We start from the raw sequence: 19635 nt of genomic DNA, 5'->3' as shown, positions 1-19635 counted from the left end.
TTCGGACTATAAGACGCACTCTTTTTCCCCCCAAACTGTTGGGGAAAATGGGGGTTGGGGTGGGGGGGGGGGGGGTGTGTGTCTTATAGTCTGAATGTAGATATGCAGCAATTGGTAATAATATTTAAAATTTAACTTTTATTCTATTTCTTAAAATGACACAAGGTCTAAAATATTTTTCACCCGTGAATAGTGACCACACAGAAAGACGGACACAAGCAAGTTGAGTATTCAATTCAATAGGTATATAGAACCATATTAGAGAAAGAAAAGTCAGATATCCAATACCCTCATAATCAAGGGGTAGTGTATTTACATGAATATATCCGATTTTTTACCTCAAGTTGCCTTTTATCATCTGACAGGAGCAGGGTCTCATATCTCACCCATCTGCTCTGACAGAAAAAAATATTACCTTAATAGGGCATGATATACATTATCTATTCAGCCCAATGAAACAGCTAGGATATGCTCAATAGCCCTCCTTGTTCTCTTCCCAACGCGTTTCCTCTTATCGATTCATCAGGGGAAATTACCATTTGGAGGAATTTGGAGGCTGTAGTATGTAAAATCTATAATGAGCTAGTGACCAGTATAAGCGGTACTCAAGCAAAGAAAAAGACACTACTGTAAGAATTCCCAGATTTTTAAAAAAGCGATATTACCTTATCAAAGGAGCATGGAATCAATATCATCCTAGATGTGTGTTTCCATACACACCGGGTCCAGGGACCGCGCTTCTTATGATGTCCACATGGATTACTAGGCCGCCGGCATTTTTATCCGGTCTCAATTGGCCTCATTTTGAAAAACGCGCCCCATGTGACCCTGGTCACATGGCCATCGAGTCATAGTATCGCGTCATCTTCCCCCGACACGTGACCATCGCGTCATGAAACTTGGTCACATGCCCAGGTCAGTTCCTGGCCAGATGCATGCTGGACCAAGATCATGTGTATCGCGGTCACGTGATCGCCACTTGGCCCTGCCTCCAAGTCCAGCTTACAGCAGAAGGCATACGGACCAATAGCGCTAGGAGAGGGCCGCGGTCATGTGACCTCCGTTCCGACCACGCCCCCAACCTTTCATTTCCAGACAATAAGGGATGTTTTATGGAAATAGAAAACCCAAAACATCCAAAACAATCAGCGGTTAGGCTTGTTCCCTAGAGGGGATATTATATATGGAATATAGATCAGTTTTTTATTACAGCAGTAGTAGAGTGTAATGCGATTTTCCCATATGTCAAATCATAGCCATAACTCCCTTATCATGTACATCCCATATAAGGAATTCAAATACCAAAGGAGGGGGGATTTTATATTTAAGTATAGTCTTTTTCTTTACTTAGACTAGGTGATATTAATAAGGACGGAACCCCGTCCAAAAACAGCTGATCCAAACCAATGGATTCAGAACATGGTATGGTATTTTTTGGCAAGCTCCTGGAACAGCAAGGACAAGAAATTACAATTAAGGAGAGAAGTTTTTTGTGTGTATATGCATCTTGAAAGGTGGTAGAAAGTACTTTACTTACTAGAACAGCATTGGTCAACCCTCCAGAGGGACAGGAAGGGGAGGAAAGATAGACAAGATGACCCTAGTAAACAACTGTCATCTGAGACCTACCTGACTGCGGAGGTCGGCGCCCTATCCGTCACGTCATGGCGCCCCCGCTCTACGGTGGCTCACCCTATCTAGCCCTATACTGTCCCTTCACAAAAAACAACTAAAAGGTAAGGATCTCATTTAATCCCATAGGGACCTGGGTCCTAAGAGTGTAGATCCAAAAGGTCTCACGCTGCAAGAGGCTCTTGTCCCAGTCGCCACCCCGAAGGGGGCGAGCGACAGAGTCAATGCCCATAAATGTGAGACCCCTTGTATCCCCCCCATGTACTTGGTTGATATGCTTAGCCAAAGGGGTGTCTTGTTTATTAATTATATCTCGCAAATGCTCTCCGACCCTGCGCCGTAGTTCTCGTTTCGTCTTTCCCACGTATTCAACCGGGCATGAACAAGTCGCTTTGTAAATTACCCCAGATGTACGGCAATTAATCAATGATCTTATTGAGTATGTTTTACCAGTATTGTGACTCAGAAAATCCTTTCCAGTTTTTATAACCGGGCAAGCAACACAACCACTACATCTGAATGAGCCCACTACTCCACGCTCCAACCATGTAGTTCTTTTTGGTGGGTTAAAATGGCTGTGGACTAGTCTGTCCTGTAGTGATCTGTAACGTCGATATGTACATTGAGGGTGCCCACCCACCAGGTCCCCAATATCCGAATCCATCTGGAGGATCGGCCAATGCTTATTCAAAATGGAAAACGGGGCTTTTGATCCATTACTATATGTAGTAATGAATCTGATTTTGTTTTCTTCAGATCGTCTCGGGGAGGTAACCAGAAGGCTTGTTCTATCCTTCCTACACGCTTCTTGGTATGCTGTTTTTAAGATCTTATCTGGATATCCTCTCTCCCTAAAGCGTTTTCTTAGATCTGCAGCCTGCTCTCGGAATTCACGGTCTGTAGAGCAGTTGCGTCTAAGTCTAAAGTATTGCCCTTTTGGGATACCTCTCCTTTGTGGGAATGGATGGCTGCTTTCCCAACGTAAAAGTGAGTTGGTAGATGTGGGCTTTCTATATGTTCTTGTAGATAGATTCCCCAAGTCATCCCTCATGATCAAGACGTCCAAAAAGGGGAGCTGGGTGGTGTTGTTCTCACTAGTAAAAAAGAGACCGATGGTATTATCATTCAGGTGTGCGACAAATTTCTTGAAATCTTCATGAGTACCCCTCCAAATCACAAAAATATCATCCAGGTATCTTGACCAAAAAACTATATTCTCAACACCTGGGGGGTCCCCGTCACCAAAGATCAAGGTCTCCTCCCACCAGCCCAGGAGTAAATTTGCATACGAGGGAGCACAAGGGCTCCCCATTGCAGTACCCCTGAGCTGGTGATAGATCCGCCCATCAAATAGAAAATAGTTTTTTGTAAGGCAAAATTCTAGAATTTGGAGGAGGAAGTTGTTATGTCCCTGAAATTGACGCCCACGCATTTTTAGAAAAAATTCAATCGCGTGTAGCCCTACTGAATGTATTATTGAGGAATAGAGGGCCTCGACGTCAATACTACATAATATATCATCCGGTTCAAGAGCAACACCATCCAATTTCCTCAAGAGATCCGTCGTATCCCGAGTAAAGGACGACAAGGATTTTACAAAGGGGGTAAGCAGTTTATCCAAATAGATACCCACATTTTGACATAAACCATTTACACCTGACACAATAGGTCTGCCTTTCAGGGGTGTTAAACCCTTATGGATTTTTGGTAGGCAGTAAAAGGTAGCAGTCATTGGATGTGATGGTAACATAAATTCATACTCATTTTTGCTGATATAGTTGTTAGTAAGACCATCTGTAAGAATCATCCTTAGTTGTCCCAAAAACGACACAGTAGGGTCAGAACTTAATTTGGTATATCCCGCTGGATCATCTAGGAGTGACTGACACATGTCCCTATATTTACACCAATCCATGACCACGACATTGCCTCCCTTATCAGAGGGAGTACAAAACAGAGGAGTACCCGCTTACCCCCACCTCAGAGTGATGTCTCTGCAATAGATGTCTTTTCTCGATTGGTGAGTGAAGACATAGAAAATTTGGATAAAAAACAACAATACACCAACTATAATATCACGCAGGAAGAAATGAGAGCCCTGAATGAGCTGCAACATGACCACGACATTGTCATAAAACCCTCTGATAAGGGAGGCAATGTCGTGGTCATGGATTGGTGTAAATATAGGGACATGTGTCAGTCACTCCTAGATGATCCAGCGGGATATACCAAATTAAGTTCTGACCCTACTGTGTCGTTTTTGGGACAACTAAGGATGATTCTTACAGATGGTCTTACTAACAACTATATCAGCAAAAATGAGTATGAATTTATGTTACCATCACATCCAATGACGGCTACCTTTTACTGCCTACCAAAAATCCATAAGGGTTTAACACCCCTGAAAGGCAGACCTATTGTGTCAGGTGTAAATGGTTTATGTCAAAATGTGGGTATCTATTTGGATAAACTGCTTACCCCCTTTGTAAAATCCTTGTCGTCCTTTACTCGGGATACGACGGATCTCTTGAGGAAATTGGATGGTGTTGCTCTTGAACCGGATGATATATTATGTAGTATTGACGTCGAGGCCCTCTATTCCTCAATAATACATTCAGTAGGGCTACACGCGATTGAATTTTTTCTAAAAATGCGTGGGCGTCAATTTCAGGGACATAACTTCCTCCTCCAAATTCTAGAATTTTGCCTTACAAAAAACTATTTTCTATTTGATGGGCGGATCTATCACCAGCTCAGGGGTACTGCAATGGGGAGCCCTTGTGCTCCCTCGTATGCAAATTTACTCCTGGGCTGGTGGGAGGAGACCTTGATCTTTGGTGACGGGGACCCCCCAGGTGTTGAGAATATAGTTTTTTGGTCAAGATACCTGGATGATATTTTTGTGATTTGGAGGGGTACTCATGAAGATTTCAAGAAATTTGTCGCACACCTGAATGATAATACCATCGGTCTCTTTTTTACTAGTGAGAACAACACCACCCAGCTCCCCTTTTTGGACGTCTTGATCATGAGGGATGACTTGGGGAATCTATCTACAAGAACATATAGAAAGCCCACATCTACCAACTCACTTTTACGTTGGGAAAGCAGCCATCCATTCCCACAAAGGAGAGGTATCCCAAAAGGGCAATACTTTAGACTTAGACGCAACTGCTCTACAGACCGTGAATTCCGAGAGCAGGCTGCAGATCTAAGAAAACGCTTTAGGGAGAGAGGATATCCAGATAAGATCTTAAAAACAGCATACCAAGAAGCGTGTAGGAAGGATAGAACAAGCCTTCTGGTTACCTCCCCGAGACGATCTGAAGAAAACAAAATCAGATTCATTACTACATATAGTAATGGATCAAAAGCCCCGTTTTCCATTTTGAATAAGCATTGGCCGATCCTCCAGATGGATTCGGATATTGGGGACCTGGTGGGTGGGCACCCTCAATGTACATATCGACGTTACAGATCACTACAGGACAGACTAGTCCACAGCCATTTTAACCCACCAAAAAGAACTACATGGTTGGAGCGTGGAGTAGTGGGCTCATTCAGATGTAGTGGTTGTGTTGCTTGCCCGGTTATAAAAACTGGAAAGGATTTTCTGAGTCACAATACTGGTAAAACATACTCAATAAGATCATTGATTAATTGCCGTACATCTGGGGTAATTTACAAAGCGACTTGTTCATGCCCGGTTGAATACGTGGGAAAGACGAAACGAGAACTACGGCGCAGGGTCGGAGAGCATTTGCGAGATATAATTAATAAACAAGACACCCCTTTGGCTAAGCATATCAACCAAGTACATGGGGGGGATACAAGGGGTCTCACATTTATGGGCATTGACTCTGTCGCTCGCCCCCTTCGGGGTGGCGACTGGGACAAGAGCCTCTTGCAGCGTGAGACCTTTTGGATCTACACTCTTAGGACCCAGGTCCCTATGGGATTAAATGAGATCCTTACCTTTTAGTTGTTTTTTGTGAAGGGACAGTATAGGGCTAGATAGGGTGAGCCACCGTAGAGCGGGGGCGCCATGACGTGACGGATAGGGCGCCGACCTCCGCAGTCAGGTAGGTCTCAGATGACAGTTGTTTACTAGGGTCATCTTGTCTATCTTTCCTCCCCTTCCTGTCCCTCTGGAGGGTTGACCAATGCTGTTCTAGTAAGTAAAGTACTTTCTACCACCTTTCAAGATGCATATACACACAAAAAACTTCTCTCCTTAATTGTAATTTCTTGTCCTTGCTGTTCCAGGAGCTTGCCAAAAAATACCATACCATGTTCTGAATCCATTGGTTTGGATCAGCTGTTTTTGGACGGGGTTCCGTCCTTATTAATATCACCTAGTCTAAGTAAAGAAAAAGACTATACTTAAATATAAAATCCCCCCTCCTTTGGTATTTGAATTCCTTATATGGGATGTACATGATAAGGGAGTTATGGCTATGATTTGACATATGGGAAAATCGCATTACACTCTACTACTGCTGTAATAAAAAACTGATCTATATTCCATATATAATATCCCCTCTAGGGAACAAGCCTAACCGCTGATTGTTTTGGATGTTTTGGGTTTTCTATTTCCATAAAACATCCCTTATTGTCTGGAAATGAAAGGTTGGGGGCGTGGTCGGAACGGAGGTCACATGACCGCGGCCCTCTCCTAGCGCTATTGGTCCGTATGCCTTCTGCTGTAAGCTGGACTTGGAGGCAGGGCCAAGTGGCGATCACGTGACCGCGATACACATGATCTTGGTCCAGCATGCATCTGGCCAGGAACTGACCTGGGCATGTGACCAAGTTTCATGACGCGATGGTCACGTGTCGGGGGAAGATGACGCGATACTATGACTCGATGGCCATGTGACCAGGGTCACATGGGGCGCGTTTTTCAAAATGAGGCCAATTGAGACCGGATAAAAATGCCGGCGGCCTAGTAATCCATGTGGACATCATAAGAAGCGCGGTCCCTGGACCCGGTGTGTATGGAAACACACATCTAGGATGATATTGATTCCATGCTCCTTTGATAAGGTAATATCGCTTTTTTTAAAAATCTGGGGATTCTTACAGTAGTGTCTTTTTCTTTGCTTGAGTACCGCTTATATTGGTCACTAGCTCATTATAGATTTTACATACTACAGCCTCCAAATGCCTCCAAATGGTAATTTCCCCTGATGAATCGATAAGAGGAAACGCGTTGGGAAGAGAACAAGGAGGGCTATTGAGCATATCCTAGCTGTTTCATTGGGCTGAATAGATAATGTATATCATGCCCTATTAAGGTAATATTTTTTTCTGTCAGAGCAGATGGGTGAGATATGAGACCCTGCTCCTGTCAGATGATAAAAGGCAACTTGAGGTAAAAAATCGGATATATTCATGTAAATACACTACCCCTTGATTATGAGGGTATTGGATATCTGACTTTTCTTTCTCTAATATGGTTCTATATACCTATTGAATTGAATACTCAACTTGCTTGTGTCCGTCTTTCTGTGTGGTCATTATTCACGGGTGAAAAATATTTTAGACCTTGTGTCATTTTAAGAAATAGAATAAAAGTTAAATTTTAAATATTATTACCAATTGCTGCATATCTACTTATCCCTGGTAATAACCATTCCTATAGTCTGAATGTAGGGCTGCGGGGAATGAGGGTGCTGCGGTGGAGCGGGTCATCGGGGGCACGAGTAGGCATCAGCAGCGTCTGTTACCACGTGGACCGGCTCATTTCATATGCATGCCCATCCTCCCACCCATCTCAGCGCTGAAGCCGGCGCTGAAAGGTGGGCGGGTGATGCGCGCATACTAAAACAGCCAGCCCGCATGATCACCCCTGGCAACTACAGCCTGGAGTGATCATGTGCAGCTGTATTCACAGCTCCCCGCGCATCATCATCAGCGCGAGGTGTAGTGACTCCGTATACTCACAGTTCCTCTGCAGCACCGCGATCTCCTCCTGTCTGTGCCGGCCGCGGCTGTGTGGAGACTAGTGGTGCTCACAGCGATGACATCGTTATGCGCAGATGTCCTCACACAGCCGCGGCCGGCACAGACAGGCGGACATCGCGGTGCTGCAGGGAGGGGCGGCCGGCTCTACACTCCAGCGACGCTGCTGCCGGCAAAGACAGGAGGAGGAGCGATGCTACGTGGAGCGTGGAAAGGGGAGTATAAACGTTTCTTTTTTGTGTGTGTGTCACAGGATGCAGAACATATAGCAGGATGGATGGGGGTATATAGCAGGATGGGAGCACATAGCAAGATGATGGCCTATAGCAGGATGATGGCCTATACCAGGACAATGGCCTATAGCAGGAGGATGGCCTAATATATATATATTTTTTTTTTGCTTAAAATTTTATTTTCCTATTTTCCTACTCAACAAACCAGGGTGCGTCTTACGGTCCGGGTGCGTCTTATAGTCCGAAAAATACGATATATCTCTTAGAACGCGCAGTTTCACCCAGAGGGGCACAAGAAGGGTGCTTCAGCCTCGAAATCCACGATTGGCCATTGGATTAGATCAGCTATCTGAGAGGCGTACAGGGTCACCCCTCCCTCCCGGGAGGGGTGAAGGCCCAATTCCACTCTAGTGGTGGGAGCTTCTTGGGCTGTTCGCCATCAAGTTTCAGTGGCTCAACTTTGCAAAGCCGCTACCTGGTCCAGCATACACACGTTCACCAGGTTCTACAGAGTACATACACAGGCATCTGCTGTTCTGGGGAGACAGGTTTTGCAGGCGGTGGTGGCTCACCTCTGACTCAGAGGAAACCGTCTCAGTTACTGCCTTATAGTTAATGGTCTGTTGGTTTGTCTGACCTTACCAGTTGTGATTGGTTTTTGTTCCCACCCAGGGACTGCTATTGGACATCCCACGGTCCTGTGTCCCCCAATTAGGCAAGAGAGAAAAGATTTTTGTGTACTCACCATAAAATCTTTTTCTCTCAGCCTTCATTGGGAGACACAGCACCCGCCCTGTTTGGATTAGTAAATTTCATTCCTTGTAATAACTGCAGCTACAGCGTCTCCTACTACTTGTACACTAAACTGGCTTACCGTATATGCCGGCGTATAAGACGACTGGGCGTATAAGACGACCCCCAACTTCTGCCCTAAAAATATAGAATTTGGGATATACTCACTGTATAAGACTACCCCGCTCCCAAATGAAAAAAAGTCTGCTTTGATTGCAACATGTTAATTTTAATTCCGTGAGAGCCGTACAATATGTTTTTAAAGGGCCATTGACAGATCAATCGCTCCAATGTTCACTTAGTACAGCAAGGAATGCTCCTCCCTGCTGTATAAAGCCACAACTGGACTGAAACAATGGTACTACACTCTGCTACAAACAGACACACACAACTTTGCTACAAACAGACAAACACACAACTCTGCTACAAACAGACAAACACACACAACTCTGCTACAGACAAACACACACAACTCCGCTACATACAGACAAACACACACACACACACAACTCTGCTACATACAGACAAACACATACAACTCTGCTACATACAGACAAACACACACAACTCTGCTACATACAGACAAACACACACAACTCTGCTACATACAGACAAACACACACAACTCTGCTACATACAGACAAACACATACAACTCTGCAACATACAGACAAACACATACAACTCTGCTACATACAGACAAACACATACAACTCTGCTACATACAAACACATACAACTCTGCTACATACAGACAAATACACACAACTCTGCTGCTCTGTGGGGCCTGCACCCGCGGCTCGGCGGGTACAGCACCCGCGGCATCGGCGGGGGGGGGGGGGGGATTGGCAGGGCATACATCTGGGGGGTTAGAAGCAGCTCACCGGGGCCCATAATGGGGAGGCGGGGAGGGCATTTACCCGATTAGGTCACGGTGGAGAGGGGGCCCACACAGCGCCGGACAGAAGCTCGCCTCCTTCATCTGTGGGACTGAGAAGGCGGTAGGTCCGCCCACAGATGAAATTCAAAACAGGATGTCTGCGCGCCTTAAAGTGACGGCGCCGCAGATTGCTGCCGAGGACTGCGGTCCCCGGAACTCGGCCGGGGGCAGCAGAACTATAAAGGCGAGTGGGCCCCAGCCAAGGGACAGGAGAACTGACGAGGCCGAGTGGGCCCCCTCGGCTCTCCAGGGCCCCGGCATTTGCCCATAGACAGGTAGGAGCCCTGTCTGCGAGCCAGATACGGCCATCAAAAGAGCCATATCTGGCTCGCGAGCCATAGGTTCCCGACCCCTGCTGTATGATATATACCGTATTTTTCGCTTTATAAGACGCACCTGATTATAAGACGCACTCCCAAATTTGGTGAAGGAAAAGAGAATTTTTTTTTTTTTTAATGTTAAATGGGGTCCATCTTATAATGCCAGTGTCCCTCTAACAAATCATATAGGGTATATGTCCCTCATAGCCCCCCATCCTAAAATTAGCCCCCTTAATCTGGATATGGCCCCCTTATATTGAATATAGCCCCCTCGTGATGGCACACGTTCCCCTGTGCTGCCTATGGTCCCCTATGGATTGCACAAGTCCCCCTGTGTTAGATATCGCCCCCATGCTGCTGCCCATGGCCCCTATAGATCGCACAAGTCCCCCTGTGTTAGATATCGCCCCCATAGTGCTGCCCATGGCCCCTATATAGATCGCACAAGTCCCCCTGTGTTATATATCGCCCCCATAGTGCTGCCCATGGTCCCTATAGATCGCACAAGTCCCCGTGTTAGATATCGCCCCCATAGTGCTGCCCATGGCCCCTATATAGATCGCACAAGTCCCCCTGTGTTAGATATCTCCACCATAGTGCTGCCCATGGTCCCTATAGATCACACAAGTCCCCCTGTGTTAGATATCGCCCCCATAGTGCTGCCCATGGCCCCTATATAGATCGCACAAGTCCCCCTGTGTTAGATATCTCCCCCATAGTGCTGCCCATGGCCCCTATATAGATCGCACAAGTCCCCCTGTGTCAGATATCGCCCCCATAGTGCTGCCCATGGCCCCTATAGATCGCACAAGTCCCCCTGTGTCAGATATGGCCCCTAGGCTGCTGCCCAAAGTAAAATAAAACCCTCTTTCCTTATCTCCTCCAGCGCTGAGCTCCCTCCTGTCTGGCTCCGTGCTTCTGTTCTTCCACTTCCTGGTTCTCAGTGCGGTCATGTGATCGGCACAGCAGCCTGAGCTCTCTGCCTGCCTGATCACAGTGAAAGCAGGGACACAGGGAGAAACGCTGCAGGGGTAAGTAAAGCTTTTTTATTTTAGAATGAGCAGCAGCCTGGGGGCCAAATCTAACACAGGGGTGGGCATGTGCGATCACACTGGGACGCAGGCTCATATAATATGCACCGCTGCCCCAGCCCCTCACTGCGTGCGATTTCAGCACCATTGGAGATGGACAGCGGCTGTGCATATTAAATGAGCGGGTGCAGGAGATCAAAGGCTGCAGCCCGCAGCGTTCCCCTGTGCTCCAGAGCTGCTGCCCCCACCTCCCCTGGACGCTGCAGTGTACATATTATATATATATATATATATATATATATATATATATATATATATATATATATATATATATATATATATATATATATATATATATATATATATATATATATATATATATATATATATATATATATATATACACACACAACCCCCCCCCCCCCCGTATATCCGGCGTATAAGGCGACCCCCCCACTGTAGCCATTATTTTAAGGGGGTAAAAAGTCGTCTTATACGCCAGTATATACGGTAGTTCCTGGTTAGTCACATGGTGTACGCTGCGGAGGAGTTAACTTTTTTTTTCTTTAGTTTGCCTAGTGTCAGCCTCCTGGCAACAGGAGCATACACTCATGGTCTTGTGCCCCCCAATGAAGGCTCAGAGAAAAAGATTTCCAAAAATCTTCCTTTTGATAGATTAGACTTTAACAAATGCAGCGATACCAAATGTGTATTTTTTTATTTCTTTAATTTTTAATCTAGTAAGAGGTAATTAAGTTTTTTTTCTTTTCAAAAAACGGATTTTTGTGTACTCACCGTAAAATCGTTTTTTTCTTAGCCATCATTGGAGGACACAGGACCATGGGTGTTATGCTGCCTATCCATAGGAGGACACTAAAGTAGATGCAAAAGCATAGCTCCTCCTTTGCAGTATACACCCCCTGGCCGGGCCAGGCAACCTCAGTTTTAGTACACAAGCAGTAGGAGAAAAAACCAGTAAAAACTTCTCAACAGAGGAACATGAGAAAAGAAGAGTCATAACCAAATAAGGTACTGAGAGAACCAATGCCCAACAGGGCAACAGGGTGGGTGCTGTGTCCCCAATGATGGCTAAGAGAAAACGATTTTACGGTGAGTACACAAAAATCAGTTTTTCTCTGACGCCTCATTGGGGGACACAGGACCATGGGACGTCCTAAAGTAGTCCATGGGTGGGAAACCTAAAAGAAGACAACACAACCCAAGGACTAGGAACCAGTCCCAGACAGCCTGGAGCGCCTACTGAGAGAGGTGCTCCACTGCAGTTTGCAGAATTTTCCTACCCAGATTTGCCTCAGTTGAAACCTGGGTATGGACTCTGTAATGCTTTGAAAATGTATGTAGGCTAGACCAGGTCGCAGCCTTACACACCTGTTCCACTGAAGCCTGATGCAGAATGGCCCACGAAGCGCCAACTGCTCACGTGGAATGAGCCCGCAGCCCACTAGGAATGGGCTTGAGTTGCAAGCGGTAGACTTCCTGGATCGCAGAGCGAATCCAGCGAGCCAGTCGCCTTTGAAGCTGCCTGTCCCTTCTTAGGCCCCTCAGGAATGACGAACAAACAGTCAGTTTTCTCAAAGGGGGCTGTCTTGGATATGTAATAGCTGAGAGCTCTGACGAGGTCTAACGAATGCAGAGACCTTTCCACCCTATGAACCGGGTGTGGACAAAAGGAAGGCAGTACAATGTCCTCGTTCAAATGAAACTGGGTAAGAACCTTTGGAAGGAAATCCGGAAGGGGGCGCAGAACCACCTTGTCCTGGTGAAAGATCAGAAAAGGCTCGCGGCAAGAGAGTGCTGCTAGCTCCGAAACCCGTCTGATGGACGTAATTGCCACCAGTAATGTTACATTCCAGGACAGAAGAGCAAGGGAGGATTCCTTGAGGGGTTCAAAGGGAGACCTCTGGAGACCGTCCAGAACGAGGTTGAGGTCCCATGGGTCCAGCAGTCGTTTGTACGGGGGAACTAGATGGGAAACGCCCTGGAGGAAGGTCTTGACTTGCGTTTTTTAAGCCAGGCGGCATTGGTAGAAGATTGAGAGCGCTGAGACCTGCCCTTTAAGGGAACGGAGAGCCAACCCCGCTTGCAAGCCAGACTGTAGAAAGTCGAGAATTCTGGGGATGGCCAGAGGCATAGGCTGGACGTTAGTTTCCCTGCACCATGAGAGGAAGATTTTCCACGTACGGTGGTAAATGCGGGATGAAACAGGCTTTCGGGCGCTGATCATGGTGGAAATAACCGCGGGGAAGAATCCCACTCTTGCTAATACCCAGGTCTCAATGGCCATGCCGTCAGCTTCAGGGCTCTGGAGTTCTGATGGGAAATGGGCCCTTGGGTCAGCAAGTCTGGGATGTCTGGAAGGCGCCACGGTGCGTCTGTGAGCATTTGTACTAATTCGGCGTACCAGGCACGCCTGGGCCAGTCCGGTGCTATCAGTATCACCGGGACTCCCTCTGCCTTGATCTTCCTGATTACCCGCGGCAGCAGGGGTAGAGGTGGAAACATGTAAAGCAGGCGGAAGTGGTGCCAGGAGCAGACTAGAGCATCCGCGCCGATTGACTGCGGGTCGCGTGACCTGGCTATGAACGCGGGTACCTTTGCATTCAACCTTGAGGCCAATAGGTCCACGTCTGGTGTGCCCCAGCGAGTACAGATGTGTAGGAATACATCTGGGTGGAGAGACCATTCTCCGGCGGCCAGGCCTTGGCGACTTAGAAAGTCTGCTGCCCAGTTCTCAACCCCCGGTATGTGTACCGCTGATATCACTGATCCCGACGATTCAGCCCAGCTGAGGATCTTGTGGGCCTCGAGATAAGCCGCTTTGCTGCGGGTGCCTCCCTGCCCATTGATATATGCTACAACTGTCGCATTGTCCGATTGGACTCGAATCTGACGACCTGCTAGCAGAGGGCAGAACGCTCTGAGCGCGAGGAAGATCGCGCGGAGTTCCAGGATGTTTATGGGTAGGGGAGACTCCTGGGGCGTCCAACGTCCTTGAGCAGTGTGGTGCCAGTACACTGCTCCCCAGCCTAGGAGGCTGGCGTCCGTGGTCAGGACCAGCCAGTTCACTGGGAGAAAAGATCTCCCCCTTCGATAGGGATGAGGACCGAAGCCACCAGCGGAGTGCATACCTGACTGAAGGCGTCAGGTGAAGATGTCTGTCCAGGGAGAAGGGGCTCTTGTCCCAGGCCGCTAGAAGGGCTAGCTGCAGTGGGCGGAGGTGCAGTTGAGCAAAGGGTACAGCTTCCATAGCTGCCACCATCCTGCCGAGCACTTTCATGCTGAATCAAATGGAGCGAGACGGAGGACGTAGAAGGCAGCCCACCGCTCGAAGAGCGATCGCCTTGTCCTGAGGGAGAAAGATCAAGCCCCGGGGTGTCCAGGGACATGCCCAGGAAGGTGATGGATCGTGATGGGATCGGGGATGATTTGTCCAGATTCACTAGCCACCCTAAGCGGGATAGGGTGTCCACAGTGATTTGCACGCTGGTTGAGCAGTCGCGGAAGGAGGGGGCCTTGATGAGGAGGTCGTCCAAGTAAAGGAGAACGACTACTCCCCTGACGTGAAGGACGCTCATGGCGGCCGCCATGACTTTGGTGAAGACCCTTGGTGCGGTGGCAAGGCCGAAGGGTAGAGCTACGAATTGAAAGTGGGAGTCCTGAATTGCGAAGTGGAGGAACTTTTGGTGATCTGGGGCGATGAGTATGTGCAGGTACGCGTCCTTGATGTCTATGGAGACGAGGAATTCCCCTTCGACCATGGATGCAATAATGGACCTTAGGGACTCCATTCTGAATCTCCGTACGTGCACATGTTTATTTAGGTGTTTGAGGTCCAGGATGGGTCGAACTGACCCATCCTTTTTGGGGACCACAAAGAGGTTGGAATAAAAACCCCCGAACTTCTCGTCGTCTGGGACAGGTATTATCACTCCTGCTGTTTGGAGCGAGTGGATTGCTGAGAAGAAAGCTTTGCGTCGTTTGAGTCTTTGGGGGGGTTGAGAGAAAGAACCGACTCGGGGGTCGGGTCCGAAATTCTATGTGGTAACCGGAAGACACAAGGTCTCGCACCCATTTGTCGTCTGAGGCAACAGCCCAGATGTGTTGAAAGAGCCGCAGTCGACCTCCTACAACGAGTGTGTCTTCCGGGGCGCCGAGTAAGAGTAATGAGGGGGGGAAAACGTCGTGGCCGAGTCTCCCTACTCCTGGACTGTTTCGGTCTAGGCGGCCATGACGAAGTGGGTTTCTGGGAGAGCTGAGAAGGTCGGTCCCTGCGTAGTCCGCGGCTGGTGGCGGGGACAGCACGGGATGTCGACCAACCAAATGAGTTCCAAAAGGAGCGGAACGAGGACTGTGGACGTCTGGTGAAGGACGTCCTGGATTTCAGCTGGGGGAGGGAGGTACTCTTTCCTCTCGTGGCGTCAGAAATGAGCTTGTCCAGACGTTCGCCAAACAAACGGTCTGGAAAAAAGGGAAGGACCGTGAGAGACTTCTTGAAGGCAGAGTCTGCTCGCCATTGTCGGAGCCAGAGAACTCTACGGATGGATATAGTATTTGAGGCGGCAAACGCTGCGCAGGTAGCAGCGTCCATGGAGGCCTGCATGAGGTACTTCGCCGCAGCGGCAATTTGAGCGGTTACCTCTGTGAAGGTATGAGTGAGCTGGGATTCCTCAAGCGAAGTGTTAAGGGATTCTGCCCAGACCGAGATCGCCTTTGCGACCCACACAGAGGCAAAGGAGGGCGAGAGGGAGGAACCCGCCTCTTCAAAAGCAGAGCGGGCGAGGTGCTCCACTTGTCTGTCTGTCGGTTCCTTGGTGGAGGAACCATCGGGTAAAGACAGGAGCTTCTTTGTGGTAAGGCGGGAGACCGGGTGGTCGACAGAGGGCGGATTGGCCCAGCCCTTAGGGCAGGTGAGGCAAAAGGGTACCGGGACTCCATGAGTTTTCGGTTACCGAAGTGCCTGTCAGGCTTCTCCCTTTGCTTTGTGAGGATATCCTGAAACTCTGGGTGATCAGCGAATACCTTTTGTGGTTTCCTTGCCCTCTTTAAAGGAGACCGCATGGTCAGTGGTAGTGGATGGGGGATCCTCCACATGCAGAGTTTGGTTGATTGCTGCTATAAGGGAGCCTATTGCAGTTTGATCATCTGGGGAGGGTGAAATCAAGGAATCCTCTTGGTTTAAACTGCATTCTCCCTCCTCCAGCTCTTCAGAAGCCGTGGAGCGTGTGGGAGAGCCTGCCCTGTGTGCTCCCGAGGGAGAGCCCGCTGGAGACACCCGGCCGTGTGCTCTTATCCTGATCCCTGCAACCGGTGAAGCATGTGCCCGGATTACCTCAGAACGATCCTCCATAGGGGTATCCTCAGGCTGAGTTCCGTCCAGGGACCCAGAAGGGTGTGGAGGACGACATTGCATAGCCAGCACCAGGTTCTGTGACAGTTTTTCCATGGATTGGGACAGAAACTGTGCCCATTCCGGTGGGCTGGGAGCCCTAGGCTCTGGGCTGACGGTTGCGGCGGTGGTGGCAGGGGGGTCTTAGGGGGCTATAGGGGCACAGGACTCTCAGAGAGAAGAGGTGTGTTTACGTGGTAGCTCAGCGTGGCAGGCAGTGCAGGCTGAATAATAGACTATGTGGGCCTTAGCACTCTTAGTGCCCTTAGAATTCTGCATGTTCCTAATAGGAGTATGCCAGGAGGGGGAGCAATGCTCAGCAGAGCTACAAGTGAAGCAAGCACCTCACCAGAATCAGCCGATGGCCCTGTCCTCAGGAAGGATTAAGCTCTATGGAGATCTTCGCACGCTTTCCTGGGGGGGGGCTTATCGCGGCCGCGGGGGGGGGGCTTAGCGCGAAGATGAAGTCAGTGTGCCCCCCCTGCTGTGGGTAGTAAAAAACGGCGGGAAGGGAGCTTCTGATAGTTTTCCTCCCTCCAGTCAGCACACAGCTTGTCACTAGTGGTTATCAGCCGGCTTTTCTGCTAGAGCAAATAAACAGTGTGAGTCCCTGAGCCCTGGGTCCTCCCCCTGTCACCAGGAAATTATCTGCAGGACTTTCTGCAAACAGGAGTGACTTCCCCCCTCCTCCAGCCAGTAAGCTAGAGAAAAGTTAACGCTGTGTGTGCAGGATCCTTGGGGCTCTCCTCCTTGCACTCAGCAAGGGACTTTGTCATAATAAATACTGTAAATGTCCTGGGAGCCTTCCCTGCAGCGACTTTTCTCCCTTTGTCTGGGAAACCAGTCAGGGGGGATCTCACCTTAAAACACTGCTTCAGTCCAGGCAGTGAAAATAGAGTCAGCTTGCTGTGTCCGGTCACACCGGTGCCATATTCAACTCAGAGCCTGCAAAGAGGGGCTGAGGAATTGGGCTATAGGGGCACAGGCCTCCACCATGGGCTTTGGAAAATCTGTGTCTGTGGAACCAGTCGTCCAGCCCAGGCTCCAGCGTCGCAGGAGGGGGTACGTGGAGGCGACACTCCACGTTCCCGCCCGTTAATGGTAGTGGGAGATCGGTCCCAAAAGGAAACCGTCGCCCTCAAAAAGTAACAAATCTTGAAAGGAAGTGCCTCCTACAGACACTAAGCTAAAACTGAGGTTGCCTGGCCCGGCCAGGGGGTGTATACTATAGAGGAGGAGCTATGCTTTTGCATCTACTTAGTGTCCTATGGATAAGCAGCATAACACCCATGGTCCTGTGTCCCCCAATGAGGCGTCAGAGAAAAGGTAATGTCAATTCTTTTCTGCGTTTCCACCCATGCAATGCATTGGAAAAACGCAGCAAAACGCAGTGATCAAAAATACAGCAAAACGTGGTAAAAAGTAAAAACGCATGCGTTTACTGCTGCGTTTGTGCGTTTAAAAAAAAAAAAAAAACAAAAACGCACAAAAACGCAGCATGTAAAAAAAGCAATGTGCGCACATAGCCAAACAATGACATAGCAGCTTACCTGGTACCAGTTTGCATAGTTATACGCAGGCTGGGAGGCAGCAGTGGTTGTTGCAGCCATGGGACCGGCTGCCATTACTGCACCATCCTCAGAGTGCAATCTCTTAGCGTCTGGCTGTTCCAACCTACAAGAAGCACAGCACAAGGTGAAGATCACAAAGGATAGAGCAGATTTATCCAAAATCGAAGCTTAAAGAAGGGAATTTTGTTACTTACCGTAAATTCCTTTTCTTCTAGCTCCTATTGGGAGACCCAGCCGATTGGGTGTATAGCACTGCCTCCGGAGGCCACACAAAGCAATTACACTAAAAAGTGTAAGGCCCCTCCCCTTCTGGCTATACACCCCCAGTGGGATCACTGGCTCACCAGTTTTAGTGCAAAAGCAAGAAGGAGGAAAGCCAATAACTGGTTTAAACAAATTCACTCCGAAGTAACGTCGGAGAACTGAAAAACCATTCAACATGAACAACATGTGTACCCGAAAAACCACCAAAAATCCCGAAGGACAACAGGGCGGGTGCTGGGTCTCCCAATAGGAGCTAGAAGAAAAGGAATTTACGGTAAGTAACAAAATTCCCTTCTTTTTCGGCGCTCCATTGGGAGACCCAGACGATTGGGACGTCCAAAAGCTGTCCCTGGGTGGGTAAAGAAATACCTCATGTTAGAGCTGCAAAGACAGCCCTCCCCTACGGGGAGGCAACTGCCGCCTGCAGGACTCTTCTACCTAGGCTGGCGTCCGCCGAAGCATAGGTATGCACCTGATAATGTTTGGTGAAAGTGTGCAGACTCGACCAGGTAGCTGCCTGGCACACCTGTTGAGCCGTAGCCTGGTGTCGTAATGCCCAGGACGCACCCACGGCTCTGGTAGAATGGGCCTTCAGCCCTGATGGAACCGGAAGCCCAGCAGAACGGTAGGCTTCAAGAATTGGTTCTTTGATCCATCGAGCCAGGGTGGCTTTGGAAGCCTGCGACCCCTTGCGCTGGCCAGCGACAAGGACAAAGAGTGCATCAGAGCGGCGCAGGGGCGCCGTGCGGGAAATGTAGATTCTGAGTGCTCTCACCAGATCTAACAAATGTAAATCCTTTTCATACCGGTGAACCGGATGAGGACAAAAAGAAGGTAAGGAGATATCCTGATTAATATGAAACGAGGATACTACCTTAGGGAGAAACTCCTGAATGGGGCGCAGCACTACCTTGTCCTGGTGGACCACCAGGAAGGGAGCCTTGGATGACAGCGCTGCTAGCTCAGACACTCTCCGAAGAGACGTGATCGCTACCAGAAAGGCCACTTTCCGTGATAGTCGAGAGAGTGAAACATCCGTCAGAGACTCGAAAGGCGGCTTCTGGAGAGCAACTAGTACCCTGTTCAGATCCCATGGATCTAACGGCCGCTCGTACGGGGGGACGATATGACCAAACCCCCTGCAGGAACGTGCGTACCTGCGGACGTCGTGCTAGACGCTTCTGAAAAAAAAACACCAATAGCGCCGAGACTTGCCCTTTAAGGGAGCCGAGCGACAAGCCCTTTTCCAACCCAGATTGCAGGAAGGAAAGAAAAGTAGGCAATGCCAATGGCCAGGGGGACACTCCTTGTACAGAGCACCAGTAAAAGAAAATCTTCCACTTCCGTGGTAGATCTTAGCAGACGTGGGCTTCATAGCCTGTCTCATGGTGGCAACGACCCCGTGGGATAAACCTGAGGACACTAGGATCTAGGACGCAATGGCCACACAGTAGGTTCAGGGCCGTAGAATTCAGATGGAAAA

The 19635-nt window shown here is 48.7% G+C and overlaps 1 protein-coding gene across 1 annotated transcript in view; it reads right to left on the bottom strand.

Moving 5' to 3' along the window:
- The window catches only part of PRPF39 (pre-mRNA processing factor 39), a 169675-nt gene that overhangs the window by 22967 nt on the left and 127073 nt on the right, over positions 1–19635 (bottom strand). Inside the window, exon 13 of the mRNA XM_075331092.1 lies at positions 17868–17991. Coding sequence (XP_075187207.1) covers positions 17868–17991 — 124 coding nt within the window. The remainder of the gene's footprint in view (positions 1–17867; positions 17992–19635) is intronic.

Source organism: Anomaloglossus baeobatrachus, chromosome 12 (genome assembly GCF_048569485.1).
Source record: "Anomaloglossus baeobatrachus isolate aAnoBae1 chromosome 12, aAnoBae1.hap1, whole genome shotgun sequence".
In the NCBI taxonomy this organism is placed as follows: Eukaryota; Metazoa; Chordata; class Amphibia; order Anura; family Aromobatidae; genus Anomaloglossus; species Anomaloglossus baeobatrachus.
The sequence above is the reverse complement of the archived record's forward strand: the minus strand, read 5'-3'. Positions and strand labels throughout refer to the sequence as shown.